Source organism: Indicator indicator, chromosome 30, assembly GCF_027791375.1.
Source record: "Indicator indicator isolate 239-I01 chromosome 30, UM_Iind_1.1, whole genome shotgun sequence".
Lineage (NCBI taxonomy): Eukaryota > Metazoa > Chordata > Aves > Piciformes > Indicatoridae > Indicator > Indicator indicator.
In genome coordinates this window covers 7,214,539-7,235,858 of record NC_072039.1, presented here as the reverse complement: position 1 = coordinate 7,235,858, position 21,320 = coordinate 7,214,539, and the positions used below count along the sequence as shown (strand labels likewise).

At 45.4% G+C, this 21,320-nt stretch overlaps 2 protein-coding genes across 5 annotated transcripts in view; one reads left to right on the top strand and one right to left on the bottom strand.

Annotated features, from left to right (window-relative positions):
* Positions 1 to 1,040: 1,040 nt before the first annotated feature.
* EIF4H (eukaryotic translation initiation factor 4H) lies at positions 1,041 to 13,002 on the bottom strand. Of its 4 annotated transcripts, XR_008489397.1 has the most exons (8): positions 12,918 to 13,002; positions 6,999 to 7,180; positions 5,963 to 6,027; positions 5,765 to 5,861; positions 5,071 to 5,136; positions 3,082 to 3,240; positions 2,647 to 2,889; positions 2,334 to 2,343 (listed from the first exon to the last, which is right to left on the bottom strand). XR_008489397.1 is itself a non-coding variant. In XM_054394498.1 (7 exons), the coding sequence occupies exons 1-7, from the start codon at positions 12,974 to 12,976 to the stop codon at positions 2,753 to 2,755; spliced, it is 762 nt and encodes a 253-aa protein (XP_054250473.1). In that variant the 5' UTR covers positions 12,977 to 13,002; the 3' UTR covers positions 1,041 to 2,752. The 4 variants fall into 4 exon arrangements, 3 of the variants coding, with proteins under 3 accessions (XP_054250473.1, XP_054250472.1, XP_054250474.1); XM_054394498.1 differs by having other exon boundaries at positions 1,041 to 2,889; positions 3,082 to 3,231; positions 5,065 to 5,136; XM_054394497.1 differs by having other exon boundaries at positions 1,041 to 2,889.
* A 1,112-nt stretch (positions 13,003 to 14,114) lies between these two features.
* The window catches only part of MYBBP1A (MYB binding protein 1a), a 58,682-nt gene continuing 51,476 nt past the window's right edge, over positions 14,115 to 21,320 (top strand). The window contains exons 1-9 of the mRNA XM_054394350.1: positions 14,115 to 14,291; positions 14,489 to 14,584; positions 15,437 to 15,520; positions 15,918 to 15,992; positions 16,634 to 16,741; positions 17,753 to 17,943; positions 18,218 to 18,385; positions 19,652 to 19,769; positions 20,477 to 20,766. Of these exons, the coding sequence (XP_054250325.1) occupies positions 14,115 to 14,291; positions 14,489 to 14,584; positions 15,437 to 15,520; positions 15,918 to 15,992; positions 16,634 to 16,741; positions 17,753 to 17,943; positions 18,218 to 18,385; positions 19,652 to 19,769; positions 20,477 to 20,766 (1,307 nt within the window). The remainder of the gene's footprint in view (positions 14,292 to 14,488; positions 14,585 to 15,436; positions 15,521 to 15,917; positions 15,993 to 16,633; positions 16,742 to 17,752; positions 17,944 to 18,217; positions 18,386 to 19,651; positions 19,770 to 20,476; positions 20,767 to 21,320) is intronic.

Sequence of the window (21,320 nt, the reverse complement as noted above, 5' to 3'; positions counted from 1 at the left end):
TGACAAAAGGTAAGCAGATGTAGAAAAATATTTAGAGAGCAAGCTGAGCCATTCCCCATCTCTCTGGCTTTCTCACCAATCAGTGTTACTTTCCTCCATACAGTGATGAAATTATTGCTTCCACTGCCAGGTTTGAAAGGCCAGCTCTGAGCAAGCCTCGTGGCAGCAGCTGAAGAGCACAATCTCACCTAGCCAGCCCAGCTCTGACATGGTGAACTGCAGCTATTGCTCATCTAAAGCCAGCCAGGAGCAAGGGGCTTCCGAGCAGGATTTGAATTCTCTGCTCAAGCTGTCCCTGCAGCAGGTCTGAAGAGCAGACTGAGTAACTGGGAGGAACACCTCCCATCCTTTCATGCACTAAAACCAGCAGGAAGGTCAGGGCTCATTTCCTCGATAAAAACCTGGCTCTCACACTTCAAAGACAGGGCAGCAGCCTCAGTGACAGTTATGTTTAGCGGGAAACAGGGCAGCTGAGAAAGGGAGAAATTGGGCAAGACAGCAGCAAGCTGATGTTTACTTTGTCCTACCACAAAGACTCCACATTAAACTGATCATCACTCAAGAGGTGGTGATGTTTTTGCCCTGGACCAGGCAGAGTATTCCGGGCAGAGGGCTGCACAATCCACCTTCAGGAAACAGCACAAGCAGCTGTGACCTTCAAGCTACAGCACAGCTGAATTCTGCCTGGCAGCCTCAGCCAGGTGACTGAAGTTATACTGGAGCCATAGGACAAAGAACTTGGACTCACTTGGACAGAACTTTCCCTTCACCCTGTCCTGCATGTTCCAGCAATTCTTTAGATTAGTTTCCTCCCCTTTATCTTTTCCTCCTCCCCCTTACTGGTGTAAGAATGGGTCTGGTGCTGCTGCCCCAATAAATTTAAGGAAGCAAGTTTCCAAATTGAACACAATGTTTGAAAACTGAGGAGGGGGTGAGGGAGAAGAAAAAGAAACCATGCTATAGCAGACTCAATAAAGACCAATGTTAAATTATTACTTAATGTTTTCTTTTATTTAAAAGATCATTCACAAAATACCATATCCATAAATTTCTTTTGTTACGAAGCAGAATGTGTTAAGTGTTTGGAATTTTTTTTTTTCCTTTTTTTTTTTTTCTTGGTTTTGTTTTTACATTTAAAAGTCAACAGTTGTGACTAGAGGTGAGTTTTTAGATGGGGAATTTGTTCTTAAAAATCTTTTCCACATTGAAGATGTAAATAGGTCAATTATTGGTTTGGAATACAACCACACAAATGCATGTCTGTCTTAAGTATTAGTGTTAGACAAATGGTTCTTATCTCAGAAGCAGATTAAGTGACAGGCAGCAGAAGGAAGGAAAAGAGTAGTTCTGGAAATTGCTGGGACTCTGACATTAAAGGTACCTTTAGGGAAGGAATTCACCACGAGCCAGTGACGCTGGCAGTGAAGCAGCCATGCTTCCAAACTCCTCTTGCAAGCACTCTGGTGTGCCAGCTGTTTTATCTGAAAGCTGTCAGCACTAGCATTAGGGGCCCAAGTGTCTCTCATGCACTGGACACATCCACACTTCAGTGTTGTAGATTCAGGTTGTGGTTTTAAAACATTAATGGTCTCTCTCCTTTCGCTCCAGCCTCACCTCCCACCTCCCAACAACACTGATAAGTAACATTTCAAGTGAAGAGAGATGCAGCAGTCAGAGATGCTTTTTACTCAAACTTCTACATGAAGAGAATCTATAGCAGAATGATTTCTAATCTGCCCATTTTCAAGTTATTTTGAAAGCAGAGGTCTTAAAACTGTACACCACTGGGCAAAGAAATACAAAGGGCTAACGATGATTACATACTGCATGGCAAAGTATATACTCCTTAAACAAAAATAAAAAAGTCCATTTTTATTTGTAGAAACTTCATTTAAAAATTTCCCAAACATGTAAAACCCAAAAAAGTAAGCAGAAAGAGCCAGTGAGCTGTTGTGCTCAAAGAGGCACAGTTTTGCAGGACTAACCTTGAGCAGAGGTGTAGTACCATACCATTTCCATGTCAAGAGCCACCAGCAAGAGTCTGCTGGCAGATGCTTTACCCATTGTGATTCTACCACCTACTCACCAGGCCCCGTGTTAGCCAATTTTATTTCCATCTATTAAATTGATACTTCTTGGCAGCCTGTGCGAAAGGGCAGCAGTCCCCTTGGTTTTACCAGAGGCTCTGCTGCATCCAGTAACACCATCACCAGTTGTCAGAAATGGTATTTCACTACTTGGTTAGAACTGTAAATTTCTCTGTTCAACTCATCTGGACTCTCCAGTTTTCCTCTTCAGAGCCACAGCAATACAGAACGAGACATGCAGGTCAGAAGAGGAGCACTGAGGAAGCAAAACAAAACAATACAGGGAAGTAACTAAGTCTAACCTGTGCTTCTAAAGTAAAACAAACCCAGAAAGGAAGAAGTGAAGCAGCACCTGTGTCCAGAGACCTCCACACTCGTGGAAGCAGCTACACTGCCTTATCTACTGGCAAGTGTGCTGCTTGGAAGGAAACAGAAGAGGGCAACTCAGCACAAAGCGGGCACTAGATACAGCAAAGCCAAGAACGTACTAAAAACCACTTGTTAACAGCTGACATGCATTCACAAGCTCTGTATTTTCAGTTTCAAAGAGGACAAATACCCGATGGTAGGAATGGTAAACTGCAGGGTTGACATTCCAGCAGAGCTAGTCACTCTGTACTGTCTTGCTTTTTCTCCCGCCTCCCCATTCCCTCTCAACCCCAAACTCAGTCATGCTCTTTTACTACTTCCTCTCGGGGCTTGGCTCCACCGAAGATAGCAGAGTTGGGGTTGGCTACTTGATTGAGGGGAGTAGCAACTGTTCGAGGTTTGAGCTGAAGTCGGGGTCGCTGTGCTCTTTCCTCTGGAAGAAAAATCATTCAGGTTTTAAGAGCTGTCTGGCAGGGGGAGCAGTTTTAACCCACCAAAGAAACAAGTCTCCTTCGTGAAGACTCAATTACAGAATCATCTCGGTTATAGAACCATAGAATTGTCTTGGTTGGAGAAGACCTCTAAGATGGAGTCCAGCTGTCAAGAGGGGATATAAAGAGTTTACCTTCTGTTGGCTCTCTGAAGTCCATGGAAGACCCACGAAGGGGAGGCCCATCTCTGAAGCGGCCAGTGCCACCACTTCCCATGGAGGCACCTGGGGGTCGCCGGTCTCCAGGGCGGGTCCCTCTACCCCGGCCTCCCAAGAAGTCATCATCTTTGAATCCTGAAGGTGAAAGACAATGAGTTTGAAGAGCACATTTGGCAATGCTTTTCATCTAGATTTTTATCTTGGAAAACCTTGCAAGTCATTGCTGTCAATCCAAGAGGATGCACTGAAAGCCTTTGTCCATAAGGCAGTATGCTGCGCAGATCTAACAGGTTCATACAGATTCCATTTGAAACCAAGCAGACTCTGCCAAAGGCAGAAACTGCTTTGTCCACCAAGAAGCTTACTGGAGTGCTGGAGACTGGCTCATCAAGTGAGATTAAAATATGAGCTTCAGCTGCAACTTCAGTCTGTTAACACCATTAGCTGAATTCAGAGACACCAGTAGAAGTGCTCAGGGAATACTTCTGTAGCCAGATAATCGATCACACTGGCTACAGCCTGAGCATGAAGGCTGCAGGAGCAGAGCAAATGGGAGAACAGCAAGGGGGTAGTGAAGTGTCTAGTTCTTGGAAAACAGAGCCTTTGGAGAACAGCAAAACCCCAAGGCTTTAGTTGTACTGTAAACTGACAAGGCATTTACTAGACTGAAAAAAAAACAATTCATACTTTAAATATGAAGCTAATTGCATTTCTTCAGTTTATCCATCGAAATCATCAAGAACTATCTGTTGTTGACCACAGTTCCAGTATGTACCAGTGATTACCCTACAGGATCTCTTCCAGCCCCCTGCATTCAATGGGAGGAGGACTCTTCAGGCTAAAAGCACACCTAAGGGGAACACACTCAGTTTTTCAGAAGCTGACTGGAAGAGAAAGTTGTTTTATTCCCATCTGAGATTTTCCTTCAGTATTTGGCAGAGTTGCAGAACTGTCCATTACTTACTTCAGTGCCAAACAACCATCTTTAAAGTCTTGATCCAGAGCAAGGCTGTACAACCTGAGAGGAAAAGCTTCTGTAGCAGCTAAGCCTTAAAATGCTAACCTTCTGGCTCACAATCACTCATCCAGCCTCTCAAGCTGAAATTCATCCACACTTGCAGAAGCTGATGCTGAAGCTATAAAGCTATGACAACCAGGCAGGTTGAGCACAACGCTGTAGCAAGCCTCTTCTCTCCAGCACCATGCTTCAGTCTCATGCTAGTGGCAAAGGCACTCTTGGTAACCACTCCTCCTCTGTCCATTCCACTCAAGCAGAGACCAGACATTGCAGAATTGCACTTGCCAGCATCTCCCCAGCAGAAAATGGACCAAACCCACAATTTCAGAGGACAACAGCAATAGTGTTAATATCACTTTGGATTCTAATAGCTAGAAGCTGAATGGAAGTCAAGAGCAAACCCAGTGGCTCCATTATTACCTTCCACTCAGCAAGCTCAGTCATGTGCTGTAACTTGCATTACTGTAAAAAGTCTAAAGGTTTAGGCACATTTGGCATTTGAAGGTGCATTGGAACACATTTTTCGAGAGGTCAGATGCTTCAAGGATACACATCATTATGTCCCATCTCCTTAGGAAAGTGAAAGCCTCTGCTCTGAAAGAATACATTCTCAGCTTTTCCATAGGAACTGTCTGTTTCTGCTACTATTCAGAAATGTACTTGGCCACATTTGAGAAATGCTTAAAGACCTGGACACCACAGGCTGCATCTAGACAAGTATTATATCATTTAGGACTGTTTAATAAAATTTACAAGCAAGACTCTTCCCTCTGTTATTAAGCAAAGGGAGATTCCCCCTGAAGAATCCCACTGCAGCTGCAGGATGTTCAAAGTTGAATACAGAAGACTCAATTAAAACAGTAACAGGGACAAATGTAGCTGACATGAAATGAGAACATTTCTGTGCCTTTTAGGCTGCCTGTCTGTGTAAGTGTTAATACTGATACCAGAATTGAAGTCATCTCTGGAATCCCATCCACCTCCTCTGGACTCTCTGGAACCTCCTCCCATTCCTAGGAAAAAAGCCACAATTGTGTTCAGGTCTGAAACTCCGGGAAAGACTGATAAAGGGGACACCAAAGTTTCAGTCCTTCAACATCCAAAGTTATGTTGCTGAAAAATCCTTTTCTTTCAGTACTACTGAATTCCATTGCACAGATACAGAAGGTCACTTGAGCTTAATCAAGAATAAGTGGTCAGAAAGGTTTCTTTAACACACATTCAATGGAGACCTTCAGTGAGTCTACTTCAGCTAAACAAAGCCTCTTTTACCCTGGAACAGGAGATAGTCTAAAATAAGTATTTGTCTCCTTGTGTTTACTCACTTTTCTTATGTCATATTAAAATAGTAGCAGATCAGACTGTTGGGCTTATGATTGTCCTCTGCAAGACACTGTACATTACCAGGGGTATTGGTCTCACTTCCTGGGCTAGAAGTGACAACATTCAGCTTTTGGACACAAAGCACATCTAAATACCAGACACGTCAGGAGCAGCAGCAGCTAGGTTAGAAACGTGTGTACATGTATGAAACATTTCCTTCTTATATCATCTGCATGCCTTATCTCAGCATTAGTTAGCACCAGAAGTCACAGCTACAACCACTACATTGAAGAAGCTAGTTAGAAAAATGGAAGTCACCTCTGTCATCAGGCCCCCCTTTTCTGAAGCCAAAGCCACCTTTATCCTGTTTTCTGCCTTCTGCTATGTCCACTCGGAGTGACCGGTCACCCAAAAGCTGTTAAACAGAGGGGAGAATCACTTCAGAATTTATCATATGGGCTGCCAAGGAATTTTGAGACTTTTTTTATTTCACAAAGCAACTGCAAGTGTACTTACTGCACCATCATATGTAAGAGCTTCCTTGAGTGATTCCACCTCATCGAACTCTACGTAACAAAATCCTGTAAGAAGAAGTTAATACCAGCACTTTATAAGGCCTCTGTAAGAAGCTGCTCTTCCTGCATATCTGCTAACAGCCTCCCTTCTCCTTCAAACATCAGCTGTGATCTGGTAAGTGCAGGATGTAGACAACTCAGGAATCAGACACCATTAATGATGAATGTATTTACCTCTGCCTCTTGATGATGGGGACAAGTCTTGAGGCAGAACTGTATGTGCACTACACCAAGAGCCCAATGAATTCCTTTTAGCAAAGGGCTCTCATTACAGCTTAGATTTGCTCTGTGCCCCTAGACAGTTATTTAGCTGCATAGTGACATTTAGTTACTAATTAGTTAAACAAGAAGCTGAAGTACCTGCTTGGCCAGCACTCTGATTTTGCAATCACATCCTTTGGTGAATTTCTTTTCTAAGACCCCCTGTTAAGAGTTTAGCCTTCTTCCCCCTCCCTAAAATTTGCAAACATATTCCCTTTCCACTGGCCAATTCCAATGGAAATCAGATTTGCATCCTCTGAAACAACTGTGTGAATGGCTTGTCTACTTGCTTTTTCTCCCTGTCTGCTGAAAAAAGTAGAGCTGAAGCTCTGGGAGTCTTCTGAACTAAAGATCATGTAAGCACTAAACACTTAAGGTCATGGATCTTAAGAGGGTCAGACACTTCAGCCTTGTTAGAGATCATGCAAGACAAACAGTTTGAGAAAGTCCTTTTATGACAGGGCAAATATTGACTCTTGTCACTCAGGTTAAGTCTGTACTTTAAGATGCTGGAAGTAACAACGAATCTCATTCAAACAAGATGTTTACTCGGTAGTGAATGAGAAACTTGCATAAATCAACACAAGAAACACACAGCTCAACAGTGCTAATTGCACTTTAGAGCAGACTGAAATTCCCCAATAAAGTGACTTTGGAAGCACTTACTTTCTCCCACCGTTGAGCCATCTACAACTAAACCAACTCTCAACACTCACCTTTAAATTTGTCCGTTTCCTTGTCTCTGACTAGTCGTACACTCCTTACGCTGAGATCCTTGAAGATGGCATCTATGTCACCTTGAACAGTGTTGAAGGGGAGATTTCCCACATATGCTGTGAAAGGGGGTTCTGTTGGCAGCTCTTTCTGTTTGCGAGTACCAAGGCCACCACCACGAGACCTGTCAACAAAACAAAAAGTGTCTCTGGAACTTGACTGCCAACACAGCTGAGAATATAGGACAAAGCACTGCTCAAGTGACTTCTTGGGAGTGGATTTTTCCCACAACTTGGATTAGTTTTTCTATCCCTTTGCCTGTACCTGCCACCTCCACTAGTGGCCACCTCATCTCTAGTACTTCAGTGGCAAAACAAATAAGCTGAGGGAGCTGGGGGTTTTCAGCCCAGAGAAGACTTCAGGGGGATCTTAGAGCTGCCTTCCAATACCTGAAGGGAAGCTACACAAAGGCTGGAGAGGGACTTTTCATAAGGATGTCTATCAACAGGGCAAGGGCGAATGGTTTTAAGATGAGGGAGAGTAGGTTTAGATGGGTCATAGGAGGAAGTTCTTCAGTATGAAGGTAGTGAGACTCTGGAATAGGCTGCCCAGGGAGGTTGTGGCTGCCTCCTCCCTGTGGGTGCTCATGGCCAGGTTGGATGAGGCCTTGAGCAAGCAAGTCTAGTTGAAAGGCATCCCTGCCCATGGCAGGGAGGTTGGAGTACATGATCTCTAAGGTCCCCTCCAACCTAAGCCACTCTGTGAATATTTAACTACATTACAGGTGAACTCAGTAATAAAATAAGTAAAATTCTCTCATCCCATAATCCATTAAGAAAACCAACATAAGGTTATCACTACTGTCCCCTACTGAAAAGCGTCACTTCTTGAAAAAAAGCAAACCCAGAAACATCCTAGACAAAAATTAATCTTAATTTATAGCAGTAAATAAATGCTTACATGACACAGGCATTACCTAGAAATTAAGCTGGATCCAATGTTTATTCAACTAAATAGTTTATTATCAACAGCCATTCCATCTAAAATTACTTCAGCAGCATTTAGCCTAACAGAAACATCTTCCTCTAACTCTAAAATTATTGCCATAATTGTCAGATAACCAGACTGAAATGCTTTGAATTGAACTGATAACACAATCACAGACTGAAGTAAACTTTCTCCCTGTTTTTTCTCCTCAGCCTCACTTTAGGCTACTGGCATTGCTTGCTGAAAAACTAGACTGTACCAGCTAAATTCTCCACTGCATACATGCAACACATCTGCCTGTTAAAGGATCTCCTGTAGAGTCGACTTCTAGAGCTGTTATCTCCTTTACAGACAGCAAGATCTGTGTACTGTGGGCACAAGATGACCTTATGTTACAGATCCGGATTTCCAGGCTACAGGATGCCACTGTCACTGGTTCCAACACCATTTGCTCCACCTAAGCAATCTCTGACTTCTACCCGAGTTGCCTCCTTACTGCTCTGCCCATGCTCTCTTCAAGGCCTTACTCTCACTGGGCTTGCTTCAAGCCTGCTCCCTTTCCAGGAGGCTCACTGTGTATTTAAGAGCACAGTGGAACACAAACTGTACCAGACCAGAGTTTGCTAGTGTGACACAGACTAATTATATTTCTGCAGAGTCCTACCTGAAATACAGAAGGCCAAATAACTTTATTATCTCCTTTTATTCTGGCTGGCTGCACACAGCCAGACAATCCATTTGCCTGGCAATGTACCCTTTCCCTTCCCCCCTTTTCATTCCAGAATAAATATTATTAATGAATCAGATAAAGCAGACATCTTCAATAAGACTCCTTAACTTCTCCTAGGCAAGCCTGGGTTTTGTGCCCTTCACCTGCTGTTTGTGCCTTTTTATGGTAGCAGCTCTGTGCAAGAGTCATTTGTCACTGACCCCATCAGCATGCTGCTAAACACACTTGAGTCACAACCTACATATCCTTAGTGTCCACCAAGGTTCAAATTTCAGCATTTTGGACAATATTCCTCATATGCCTTTGCCTCATTAATAGGTCAAGTCAAAAACATACTGGAGAACTGCACTCCTACAGTTGGGTGCTGCGTGTGTACTGTGGTCACAGGACTGGAATCTTGAGAAAGAACTCCAAGAAAGCGGAGTTTCATAATATGTAGAATTGGTTCCATGCCTTTGTCCTTAATTCTCAATTATGGCCTTAAAAACAGCTATTACAATACCATAATTTAATTTATAGCCAAAACCCTTGATCATCATGCTCTATAGGAACATCAGTTTGCTTCAGCTAAATCTAAAAGGAGTATTCCCTTCTACACCATCTCACCATGTTCTCTGACCTGCCAGTCATCTGGCTCAGTGAGCTGATCCACCTGAAGAAATTGCCCTGAAGTTGAATTCTCAGCCAGATCAACAAGGTGATCTGGAGAGCTGCAAAGAGCAATGGTGCAAACATGGGAAGGAAAAAGAGAACAAGGGCCTAGACTACAGCTTTCAACAGCAACCTCCACTCAGATCAATTTGAGCTACTTCTGAAACCACACCCTTAAGTTAGCAATCCCCAAAAGAATTTTGTGTTACAGACAAACCTTGTTTCTATCACAGCAAATCAGAACTTCACGGGGTGCTGTATGAAAATCCATGCCCTGTTGTGCAATCCCTACTGATATTAAGTCAAGAAAGCAAGCATTTTTTAATTTGATCCATTAAGGTCTCAAATATCAATTATATAACCATATATTGGGTACTTACTTTAGTCTCCATTTGAAAAACAGGAATGGTCAATAACTAGGTTCTAAACCAAGTTTCCAGGTATAGCAACACAAAACCAAACTTTGTACAGTTCCCTACAGTTTTTACAACACTGAAGCAGTGAAATAAAAAAGGCTGACTTCAGTAACCAAACAATGAGATGGAAAGATGCTCTCATTTTTAACAAAATAGGACAAAAGTCAACTATAATTAAAAACATCTGAGCTAAGTGAACTGGGTCACATCAAAATGTTTAATGAATATCTGCATTTCCCACTTAGTGTAAAATTTGCTCAGACAATTAGGTAATAATTATGTCATCATAATGTGAGAATCTGAAAGGCAACTACTGGATTTCTTTGCAGAAAACTGAAGAGAAAAAGCTTGCTTCTAGCAAATGCAGAAGCAAACACCTCTATGAGAGACTTGCTTTTTAGTGGGCTGAATTTATGACATTGTAAGGCCATATTGGGGTGACAGAACAACTAAACTATAATTTTGAAGCTATTCTTTTAGAGAGCTTAGTTATTCTCTCCAGAAAACAAGATGTATCATAAGTTTGAAACAAAGAATGTCTTGAAAGCCAGTATTTGAGTTTAACAGCCTTTCACTAAGGATCGAAACAATAGCTCAGCATTTATCTTTTTGCACAACAGAGACAACAGCCTGACTGGATTCCAACCTTCGTGCTTTACCAGAGGCAGCATAGGCCTCAGCAGGATGCAAGTTTTGTGGAGAGTCTCCAAGACCACAACTCTAAATACACACCCAATTTATTCAAGCAATCCAGTACATCTCTGCAAACAGCAACAGCTACAAACAGCTTACCCAAGCTTAAAAGTTCGGAGACATCTAGTAACACTAAATGGGTAAGGACCCAAAAATGCCAGAATTGAGACTAGCTCTCTATTTTCACTTGTTCAGCACTGCAGCAGATGAATCTTAACCTTTGAGTAACGTGCCCAGTATTAAGTCCAGTGCTTAAAGCCACACCTAAATAAACAGCCTACCAGCAAGTTAGGAGTGATAGTTTCCATCAGCTTTGAGGCTTTATAGATGTTCAGAGTTTCACCTAGGCCTCAGTATGCTTAATTACAGGGCTTTGTGTCAAATTTTGGGCCCCAAACCCCTTACCAAGGAGCTTTTATAGTAAGCCTTTTGTTATTAATGTCAGCAGCACGTTCTTCACCTGCAACAAAGTGGCCTTTGCGTACCGAATTATGCTTCAGCTCTTCATCAGTGCACTACGAGGCATCTCAGGGGCACCAAAACCCTTGTCCCATCACACCAGCCATATTCTGCTGCTTTTCTACCATAAGCTGGAGCAATGTGAGAAACACAAGTATCTTAAATTATGTTAGAATTTACACATGGCTGTTCTCTACCTGTCACACTTAGATCTTGTGCTCACTCTATACAAACTGAAGGTCATACAAAATACAATTTCCACAAAATTTACTATATCTTAGTTGAGTTGACACTAATCTTATTCTTAGAGCACTTAAAAATGAGTAGGAGTCACTGAGTTCACATGGGATTCTTTAATCAGAACCTTCAGGAACAGCCATACATATACAGGACTTCATACAAAACAGAGACCAGTTAAGGTCTGAAATTGAGAATTAGCTGTTAGTAACTTACCAATAATGACAAATTAGATGAAAGTACAAGTTGGACTCATTAGTAGTATCTGAGGCTTAAAACTACAACTCATTCTGATTAAGAACATTTTCTCATCTGCAAAGGCATCTACAAATCAGCAGGCTGTCTTTAGTTGACAAAAACACCTGAGAGAAGGTTTAAGTGCTGAAATCTGAACACTGAAGTAACATTTTAACTTTTACTTTAGGACTTCACTGAATGTGCCTACACTGGGTAGGACAGACTGTATAGTAACATTTGAATTCAGTGTCAAGTGCCACTTTAGGCTGTTGTCAAGGTTGTCTGCTACAGAATGAAGAAAACGTAACAGAATTGTAAGTGGCTACATCGTGTCTGTTCTGGCACATCTCTTCTTTAGACACAAAGGGTATCTAGGAATAAAGCAATCTTACAGAGCTGAAGTGCCAGTGTTTCCAAAGACACGAGAACCTCAGTTGTAGCTCCTGCTGTCTAAACAGTCTGAAACGAGGAAGACGTATTACTCCAGGAACAGGAAAGAACACCGCTGATCAGGAAACATACCTTGTTCATTTTGTAGTTTTATGCCTACTGTTTCATTTTAGCACACACAGAAACTTAGATGGCATCAACCTTCAAAACAGTTAATTGCTAATTGCATCAACCTAACCAGATTTAAGACAAACTTCGAAATTGCTGTTTATTGTCTTTGTACCTGCTCGCCTACATGCACTCTCGACCAATGAAACAGAAACGAGAGGACCCCTATTCCTAAGGGTCGAAGGTTTGGAACGGGCACCGGAGCCCTGGATAATGCGGGACGGCAGCTCATAGCCCTCCTCGACCGAAGGCACCACAAAGCCCTCCGTTTTCCTCCCCGCTGCAGGCATCACCACGCTGCCCGCTCTCGGGGCCGCCGCAGCCGCTCCCCTCGCCGCCGGGCACCTGGCCGTGCGAAGCGCGTCTCTTCAGAACAGGGGTCTCTCTACAGTCCTTCACGGGAAGCTCCCTCCTCCCATCTCCCGGTCTGTCCCTGCAGGAGCTCCTGACGGCCTACCTTGGCTCTGGCCCAGCACTTCCCCAAATCCCCCCCTCCACTCGCCTCCGGGCCGGCGGGAACACAGCGACACCCTCCTCCCCGCCCCTTCCCGGCGTTCCCAAGCAGCCAGGCCCTAAACCTTGCGGCACTCACCCCGCGGTAGCAACGGGACGGTCGCTACCCCCCTCCTGGGACACCACAGCCCCCTCTTAACCTCACAAAGCGGGAGGGAACCGCGCCTCGCTGGGCTTAACCCCGTCTTCCAGAACTGGAAAGGTGGCGGAGCAAGACGAGCTCAGAAGGTTCCTCGAGACAGCGTCCCCCCGTCCCTCTCTCCACCCGCCCTCCCGCCGTGCCCGCCCGCCATCTCCACAGGGAAAGGGGCAGGCTGGGCCCTGCCCGACCGCGCCCCCTCCTCGCCCGGCCCGGTGGGCACGCAGCGCCATTCCCTCCTTCCCTCATTGCTCCGAAGGGAGCCTTCGGCGCTCCCCAGCGGCCCAGCCTCCTGGCTCACCCCCGGCCGCCGCCGAAGCTGCTGTAGGCCCGATCGTCGTAAGGATCAAAATCCGCCATCGCCACCTCAGCCTCCTCCCCGTGCGAGCGTGACAGGACCGCGCCTGTAGGACCCCGCGCCGCTTATATATGGCGGGGCCCGGGCCAGGGCTGCCCTTCGCGGTGCCTGTCTGCAGCTCCCCGCCCCGCCGGGGTCGTCTGCACTACTGCCTGTCAGTAGGGCCGGGCGACCGGCCGCTCCTCCGCTTCCGTCACAGACACCGGCGTACCCGGTCGCGGCTCTGCTCAGCGCCGCCCTGCCCTCGGGACAGTCCCCGGTGTGAACTGCGAGTCAGGGCTGTGAGGCTATTGGTGATACCAGCCTAAGTCGTTGTCCCTGGAGCGTGCTTCAGCCGCTCCGGTGTGTTAGCCCTCTTCTGTGTCCCCAAGTCATCCTGCTGTTGCTGCGGATAGGATCAAAGACAGAGGTGGTTCGGGCTTCAGGCGTTACACTTATTCCCTACACTCCTGGGAATAGCACAGGATAAGAGGCTGGAAGGAAAGCAGCAAACGTGCGCGGTGTTTGCATGTCAGCTGGAAAACAGTGCTGTGTTGTAGTGTAAATAAAGACAATGCGCTACACCCCAGAGTTTTTTGGTGTTTTTAACAACGTACCCTTTGCACAGATTGATATGTTTCCTTTTCTTGGGCCGCTATTTCAAGTTCTATAAAACTCCACGATGTACAGATTCTGGTATGACAACATTGTGTCAATGTATCTTGCCCATCGTGCTACTGAAGGGCAGCGCGCCGTGCCCCGCTCACCCCGCACGGCTTCAGCCCTCTTCCCCCACCGAGTCTCGCCTTCCTGCGGGGAGGATTCAAACCTCCCTCCAGAGCTGTTAATCGAGGCGCGGGAGAGCAAAAAAAATCCTTTGGGGCAGGGGAGGGACCAGCGAGGCCTGCGGAGGTGCAGGGCTGGGAGACAGTAGAATATGGTGCCCTGAGGGGCGCGCAGGGTTGAGGGAGCGCGCGGCGCTGAGGTAAAGCCACGTTGCTGAGGTGAAGCTGAGGCCCCGGTCAGAAGGCGCGGACGCTGAAGGGATGCCAGGCCGCGGTTCGGCGGCTCTCTAAGCCCCGGCTCCGCTCGGGCCCCGCTGCCCCGGAAGAGGCGGGGCAGGCGGAGGACGGCGGCGGCCCCACGTGCGGCGGCGGAGGCATGGCGGAGCTGGAGGGCCAAAAGGGCCAGGTCGGCCCCGTGGTCGTCGACCCTCGCGGGGTGCTGCGGCAGGGCCGCGCCTTCCTTGACTTCTTCTGGGACATCGCCAAGCCGGAGCAGGAGGTGCGGCTGGCCGCCACCGAGAACCTCCTGCGGCACTTGCGGGAGGGCAAGAAGGTGAGGAGGGGTCCGGGGCCGCGGCTGGCTTGCTAGGAGGGCGGTGGGTGTCGGCAGGCACCGGGTCGGTACGGCTCTTCCGTGCGCTCACACTCGGAAACAGGGGCAGGGACATGGTGGCGGTGCGGTGAGGCGTCCTGCAGCCCCGCCGGGCGGGGGGCAGCGCAGGCACCGCCGCAGCTGGGTCTGTTTTTCAGGATGATGAGCTGAAGTACACCCTGAAGCGCCTGGTGGAAGGACTGGGAGCCACCCGTGAGGCCGCCCGCCCGGGCTTCAGCTTGGCCCTGGCGCAGGTCAGTGTCTGCAGAGCCGGGTAGAGCGCTCAGCGGCCTCTTGCCAGCCCCAGCAGGGACTAGGGTTGCACTTTGCGGTGTGCGAAGAGGCTGGAGGTCTCCCCTCTGCCAGCTTCTGCATGAGAATGGCAGGGAAGGCTTCTGCAGATAGCATAGGGAACTGCAGGTTTAAGTGATGCTAGTGAGTTTTAGAAGCACCTATAAAGGTAGAAGTTGTGCCAGTATCACACTAATGCTGCAGAATTCTGTCCTGCTTCCAGAACCATCCTTAATTTCTGAACTTTGATCAGGTTTTTAAATATGCTGCATTTATAGCTATTTTGACTTCCTAAAATTGATTTGCTCCTGGTCTTGATCTGTTTGTGTGAGAGATGTGAAAAGGCAACACTTTAAAACGCACACACACTTCAAAGTTGTTTTTTCCTTCATGCTGTTTGAGTCTGTAACATAGCAAGAGTCCCAGTTCTTGGGATCACCAGTGGGATCTGACCTCATCTCACCTAAGAAGCTGATAATGCAGAAGAGCCTGTGTTCATCCCCTTTAGATCATGGCCTTGCCCATACTGAGAAGTTTAATTGCTTCTGCTACAGGGTCATGTATTTGCAGCAAAATGTTCTCGTTATTAATTTTGTTATGTCATGTACAGGGGAAAAAAAAGGAATATCAGCAGGTTTACGCTAGTTCCTATTCTGACACGTCCTTTACTGATCTAGTTGTCTCTACTCTGGCCTAATAAAGCAGCACGTCTGCTGCTAAGCTGAACAACTCTTCAGCTCTTACTTGGCCTTAGCCCAACAAAACTTTGTAAACCAGAATAACTGCAAACATAGCTGTTCCATCCATGTTCTCAGGTCTTGCAGGCTTTTGAGGAAATTCCTATGTGCAGTGTCTTGGAAGAGATAAAAGAAAAACACAATCTGGAAAAAGTGAAGAAGGTGAGTCAGCTCCTAGCAGTGCTGTCCAACAGCTAGGTTAAATTAACCATTCTCTGTTCTTTGAAGGTTTGGTACCTGAATACTGTAGTTTTGGGGTTGTTGCTAGAAGAAATGGCTGTAATGAAATAATGGGAATGTCTGTGAAAACTAGAAACCGATGGCATTGTACTCTGGCCCTGTTTTAGCCTAGAATTACCTGTGAGATGGGAGGATAATCTCAGAGGGTTCTTGAACAGTGCAAGGGATGGCTTTTCAGCATGTTTCCATATGGCAGGGTGTTCAAGGGTAGATCTTCCAGCTACTGTGTTCCACTGGTCAGAGCTGTAGCCAAATGTGAAATCTAACTGCTTAATGATGTGGGTTTTTAAGACTTTTTTCTTTTTTTTCCCCTTTTCAGAAACTTGTAAGAAATGCTGCTTTTGGAAACTTTTTTGGAGTTATGGCTCTCTTTCAGTCTGGCCGGCTTGTCAAGGTAACATTACTGTTGGTGTGATGCAAACTTAATGGTTCTGGAGCTGTCTGGAGAGAGGATCCAGAGAGAAAGGCTGGGTCTTTGGCTAGTTGATGAGATGGGACTTGGAGACATCAAGTTCAGTTTGTTTTTTTTGGCATTACCTATGTACTTGTGCTTTTCAAATATCTGTTCATGAGTAGAGTGTAGGAACTGTGTCAGATAGTACAGGAGGCTCCTATTTCTGCTGGAAACAAAGGATCTGTTATCTTATGCAGCCAGAAAACACCATTTGGGGAAAAGCTGAGTGGCCTGTCCAGATGGCATTGTGTAGGATTCTTACTATGATTATAAGCATTGATAAGACCCCCATGTTAAGGGGGTTGGAAGGGGCCTCTGGAGATCATCTAGTCCAACACCCCTGCCAGAGTGGGTTCACCTAGAGCATGCTGCAAAGGACAAATCCAGGTGGGCTTTGAATGAGTTCAAAGATGGAGACTCCACCACCTCTGTGGGCAGCCTGTTGCAGTGCTCCACCGTTCTCAGTGTGAGGAAGTTCCTCCTCAGTTAGGCATAAGGATCTCAAGAGTGGATTGTTACTTGAGCCTTCAGCTTAATCTTTGATGTTTGTCCTCTGGTTTTGGCTTCTTTTTCCTTCCTAGGACCAGAAAGCTCTGCTGGAGAGCATCCAGCTTCTCCAGCAGCTGGCACATCACCAGGCACACCTCAGAGATCTCCCTCGCAAAACTCTTATTGACATCCTGTCTGAGGTACAGCCACAGCTCGTGGTGGGTGGGAGGAGGGAGGACTTTGCTTTGGGCCCTGCTTTTTCCTTAGTTTGTTCATAGTTGAAAGTTAAAGGGAGGGGAGGTGTGGAAGAGTGAATTTAAACTGTGGGAGCTGTTTTCTGTGTTGCCTGTGGGCAGGAGTTGTTTTCTGTGTTGTCTGGGAGGGGTGCTCTGGTTTAGCCCAGTGTGATTTCATCGTGGGTAAACCCACAGTCTCTTTTCCCACTTGAATTGTTTGGGTGGCACGTTAGACCTTCTGCCCTTCTGAATAGAAGTACACTGAAAACTCAGGACCTTCTTTTTTATGCATCATGCCTGGGCCTAAGGTTGAATTGGAATGAAAAGATGTAGAGACATGGAGTGAAAGAATTCAATATGTAGTAAAAAAAGAGTTTGTTTGTTTTCTTCTTTAATGTAGATTTTTTTTTTTTGTAGATGTGAAGACTAACAATGCTAAACAATGTTTTGTGTGGAAATGTTCTGTCACTTAGTCTTGATGTTGGGTTTCAGTTTTGAATTCATAAAGCAATTTTTGTGCCTTTCTTCTTTTGTTGATGAAAACATTGCATCTGTAAAACCACTGCGTAGATGTTTACTGGCAAATCCTATAGAAAAAAGCAACTCCTTTCTAGGAAATACAATTAAAAGCTAATTCAAGAGTGTTTCCTCCTCCCTGGACTGCAGGGCTGTACAGAGAGGAGCGGTGGGACAGCAAGAGAACAATTGCAGCTGGAGTCAGTTGGCTGAAATTGCTATCTGATGACAACTTATTGTCCTACCCCACATGGTTAAGCACCTGGGGACTTTATGGCAGTACTGGACACATCCATTATTTATTTTTGGATGTGTCACCATAAAGACTAATTCTGAAGTTTCTAGAACACTGGAACATTTTAATTAACTGCCCTACAGTGCAGATATTTGAATAGACTGTGCAGCAAGTTAAATGCTATCAGATATGTCTTATATGCTCTCACTTTTATTCCTGTCTAGGTTCCTGAAACTGTGTTTCAGGAGGTCCTGTTTGGCATCCTGCAAAGTGACCTAGCTTCAGCCTTCACATCTCCAGAGAACCTGCACCTTTTGCTTGTGGGCATACAGAAATTCCCTGGTGTTATGAAACCTAAAAATCTGAAGAAGCTGTTTGGCTCACCTACTGTTGTAAATAAGGAAAATATTCCCAGGTAAGGTCTTAAATGAGGAGTGTTAAATGCAACATTCTCCTGGCCAACAGTGAGAGAAATGTGGTTTTTATTCTGATAAGTGCCTGCATTTGCCAGTGCAGCTGCTGGGAAGGGTTAGGCACTAATTGTTATGCATGCTCCTAAATGACTGCTCTGGCATTTCTCCCAAGTGGCACAGCCTGCAGTGCTCAGGAAACCTTCTTCAGAAGGATGGATTTGGCCTTCAGCAGTCATCTTCCAGGCTAGATCTCTTGCATTACTTTCTTTCTTCTAGACTTGTAGAGCTTCTGCAAAGTGCTGCCAAGGCTGAGAAGAAGGACAAGAAATTGCCCAGTGTAGGGTTTGATTTGCTGCAAGTTTCATTGAAGGAAGATGCCTTTGAACTGTTCTGGAAAGAAGGTGTGGAGAATGGGCTGTTGAAGGAGAAATCAGGACCTGTGAGGTTTGTTTCAACATGCATTGTTTGTTTTCCATATTATCCTCCTTGTTCTTTCTGCTGCCCTGTAGTAGGATGGTATATGTGATTTCTGCTGAACAATGTGGGAATGCTTGCTTTTTGTTACTTGAGTATTCATGAGAAGCTTTATAGAGAGCCTAAATGCAGGAGTTGATAAGGTTTCTCTTAGAATTGTGGCATATGACAAATTTGATGTTAAAATTAACTAGGACAACACATAAAGATGATACACCTTGCTGGCATAAAGGTGTCTTGAATATATAGTTTGCTCCTGCAAGGCTTACCAGAGGAATTGTATTGTCTCTTTCTCTGTAAGTGGTTGAGGAGAGTCATTTGGCTTTGTGTGGTTAGAGAAGGACAGCTCCTGAGTACACAACCCTGCTTCTGAAATTTGTGTCTAATACTGCTGGACTTAGGCTTGGTGGAGTGGACTGAATTACAGTGCCTGGATGTGTTTGGATTCTGTCATGTTAAGTAGGATATGGCTGTGGCTAACACTGTATAACAGTAGCTACCTCAGCCCTTTCCCCAGCTCTAATATTAGTCCTTTGTAGGACTAAGTTGGCTGTTGAGATTCGTGCTGTATGAAAATGATACAAGATTTGGAATACAAATCTGTGAACCTTTTGAGGATGCCTGGTTTAGTTTGCACCGTAGCGAGGCAGCCCATGGTCAGGTTTAAACCTTGCTTAGATCAAGAGTTTAAAAGTTGTAGACATGCACCTACAAGAAATTTTCTTAATGTATTACACGAGTATCATGGTGAAAAGAAACCATTTTCCAAGCCTGAGCAGTTAAAGTTTTGGTTTACCTCTTGGTTAAGTCTGGAAACACCCTTTGAATGCTCAGAAGTGTTGCTGCTTTAGCCCAATTTCCTGCAGAAACGAGGCTAATGCTGTCTGTTTAATAACTCCTGAGCCCACTGGGCAATTTTGGTCAAATTTGACAGCAAGTTGCTATCAAAACTAAGTAAATTTGTGTAATCAGAAGTTAAGTAAGTTTTTATTAGGCCTGTGGAAATAAAACATCTGGGAAGTGAGCTGAAGAAGAACTGCTGGTGAGGACTCATCTGTCTCTAGACAGCTGAGGACCTGCTGCAGTCAGAAGAAAAGCAGTAGGATTTTTGAACAGAGGATCCATGGATTTTTGCCTTCTGCTTTCCTGCATGCTCCATGTAGCCTGCCCCACCACTTCCCTGTCTTACCTTTGTCTATGGCTCTACCTGAAGGAATCTTCTTTCTTTCCCCTCAGTTACATGTGCTACCGCCTGCTGGGCCGTGCTCTGCCCTTGCTGTCTCTGGATCAGCTACAGATGGTTCTGAAAGGGAAGGTGATGCAGCACTATGGAGAACATGTGGTAACATCTCAGGTAGGTCTTCTGAAAGTACTTGTGCTCTGGGCCAAAGACCCTGTCCTGAGCAGAAGTCCTCTCCACCCCCAGTTCTAGTTTCATGTTGTCTTGTATGAAATAAGTTTATTTTCCACCTCGGACTCTTGCTAGAAGCAAGGTTATTGTGTGACCACTGTTTGGGTACAGACTGTGTTTAATCATCATTGCCCATCTCTGTGTTTTTCAGTCAGATTTATTTAAGGGCTTTGAAATTGTTCAGCACTGACCTACCTGCTTCCACTGATGTTGCTGAGAAAGCTCTAATGATGGGGGAAGCAGAGGGAGGGCAGCCCTCAGCACATTGACACTGTCCTATGTCATCCTTTAACAGTCCTTTTGATTCTGTGTGTCTAGAAGCAGCTTTTTGTCTGTCATTGTGCTGCTGTTGCATGAACATTTGAAGGCAAAGACAAAAAGGGACAACTCCTGCTTTTGTTTATGTTAGTGCTTGTTTCAATAAACACATCTGAGCTTTAAGCATGAATTTTAGTTGGGAATTAGATTTCGGAGCTCCTCTTCCTCCTTCTTTCTTGAGAAGCCAGCAAACAACGCAACCCTGCAATAAAGGGTCGAAGAATAAAATTAATTTACTTACTGCAGTCAAATCTGTGAAGTGATTTGTACTTCCAAAGACACTGTGACTCACTGTATGGTCCTTAACCTGCTTGTTTGACTGTGTTTTTCAGCTTCCAGATAGATTTAAGTTTGCTCCAGAGATGGAAGGATATGTGGATGAATTTCTGAGCAGCTGTGCTGACCTGGAGAAGCAGCTGGCGGTCATCATTGGCTTTTCTACTCTCACCAATCAAGGCTACCCAGTGTTTTCCAGCTCTTCCAGAGTAGTCAAACACCTGCAGCCAGTGGCATTGCAAAAATATGTTGAGTGGCTCAAAGACATGTTCCTCAGGCCAGACCTTGACTGCTGCTTGGACTTCTCAAGTAACAGGCAAAAGCAGAACCAGGAAGGTGTTAACATGTGAGTGCCCACCTGGTGCTCCTTCTTCTTTCTCTTTTGTGTGAAGCCTGGTTTGGACAGCCATTGTGGAGAGGGAACCAGTAATCAAGCTGACTATTGTCACCTGTACTCTTTCCCAGAAGGTTTAGCCCCAGCATGCAGCTCGTTTGCTGGGACAAAAAACAATTCTGCAGATAGGAGCAGGCAGAGTGAACCAGCCAGCCTGACCAAAGCAGAATCCTGTTATCCTGATCTTCTGGCCCTGCAACTGTTTTGTCAAAAATGTCCAGTGCCTTCCTTTTTCACTATAGACTCTGAGGTTTTTGTAGGAATTGTGGATCCCTTTCACCTGGCCTGGTGTGCTTTTGTCTCCTTGGCCCACAGCAAAGCACCCACTCCAATGTCTTGGGAGTAAATACTTGTATCCTTGATGGGCATTTGTAGCAATTTCTAGCTAGGAAAACTTCCCAAGAGAAACTTCTGTCCTTGGTGCTACTGCTCACTGAATGCCCACAGCTTGGGGTTCTGGCTACTGTGGGAGCCTCTGTTAAAAGCAGATATTAAAAGAGCTGTCA

Coding starts and splice junctions, on each gene's coding strand:
- EIF4H (XM_054394497.1), bottom strand. CDS start 12,976: ATGGCGGATTTTGATCCTTACGACGATCGGGCCTACAGCAGCTTCGGC. Junction 5,137..5,764: donor AGGGGGGCCTGATGACAGAG/GTGACTTCCATT, acceptor CTTTTTTCCTAG/GAATGGGAGGAGGTTCCAGA. Junction 3,241..5,070: donor CAGAGATGACTTCAATTCTG/GTATCAGTATTA, acceptor TTTCACCTTCAG/GATTCAAAGATGATGACTTC.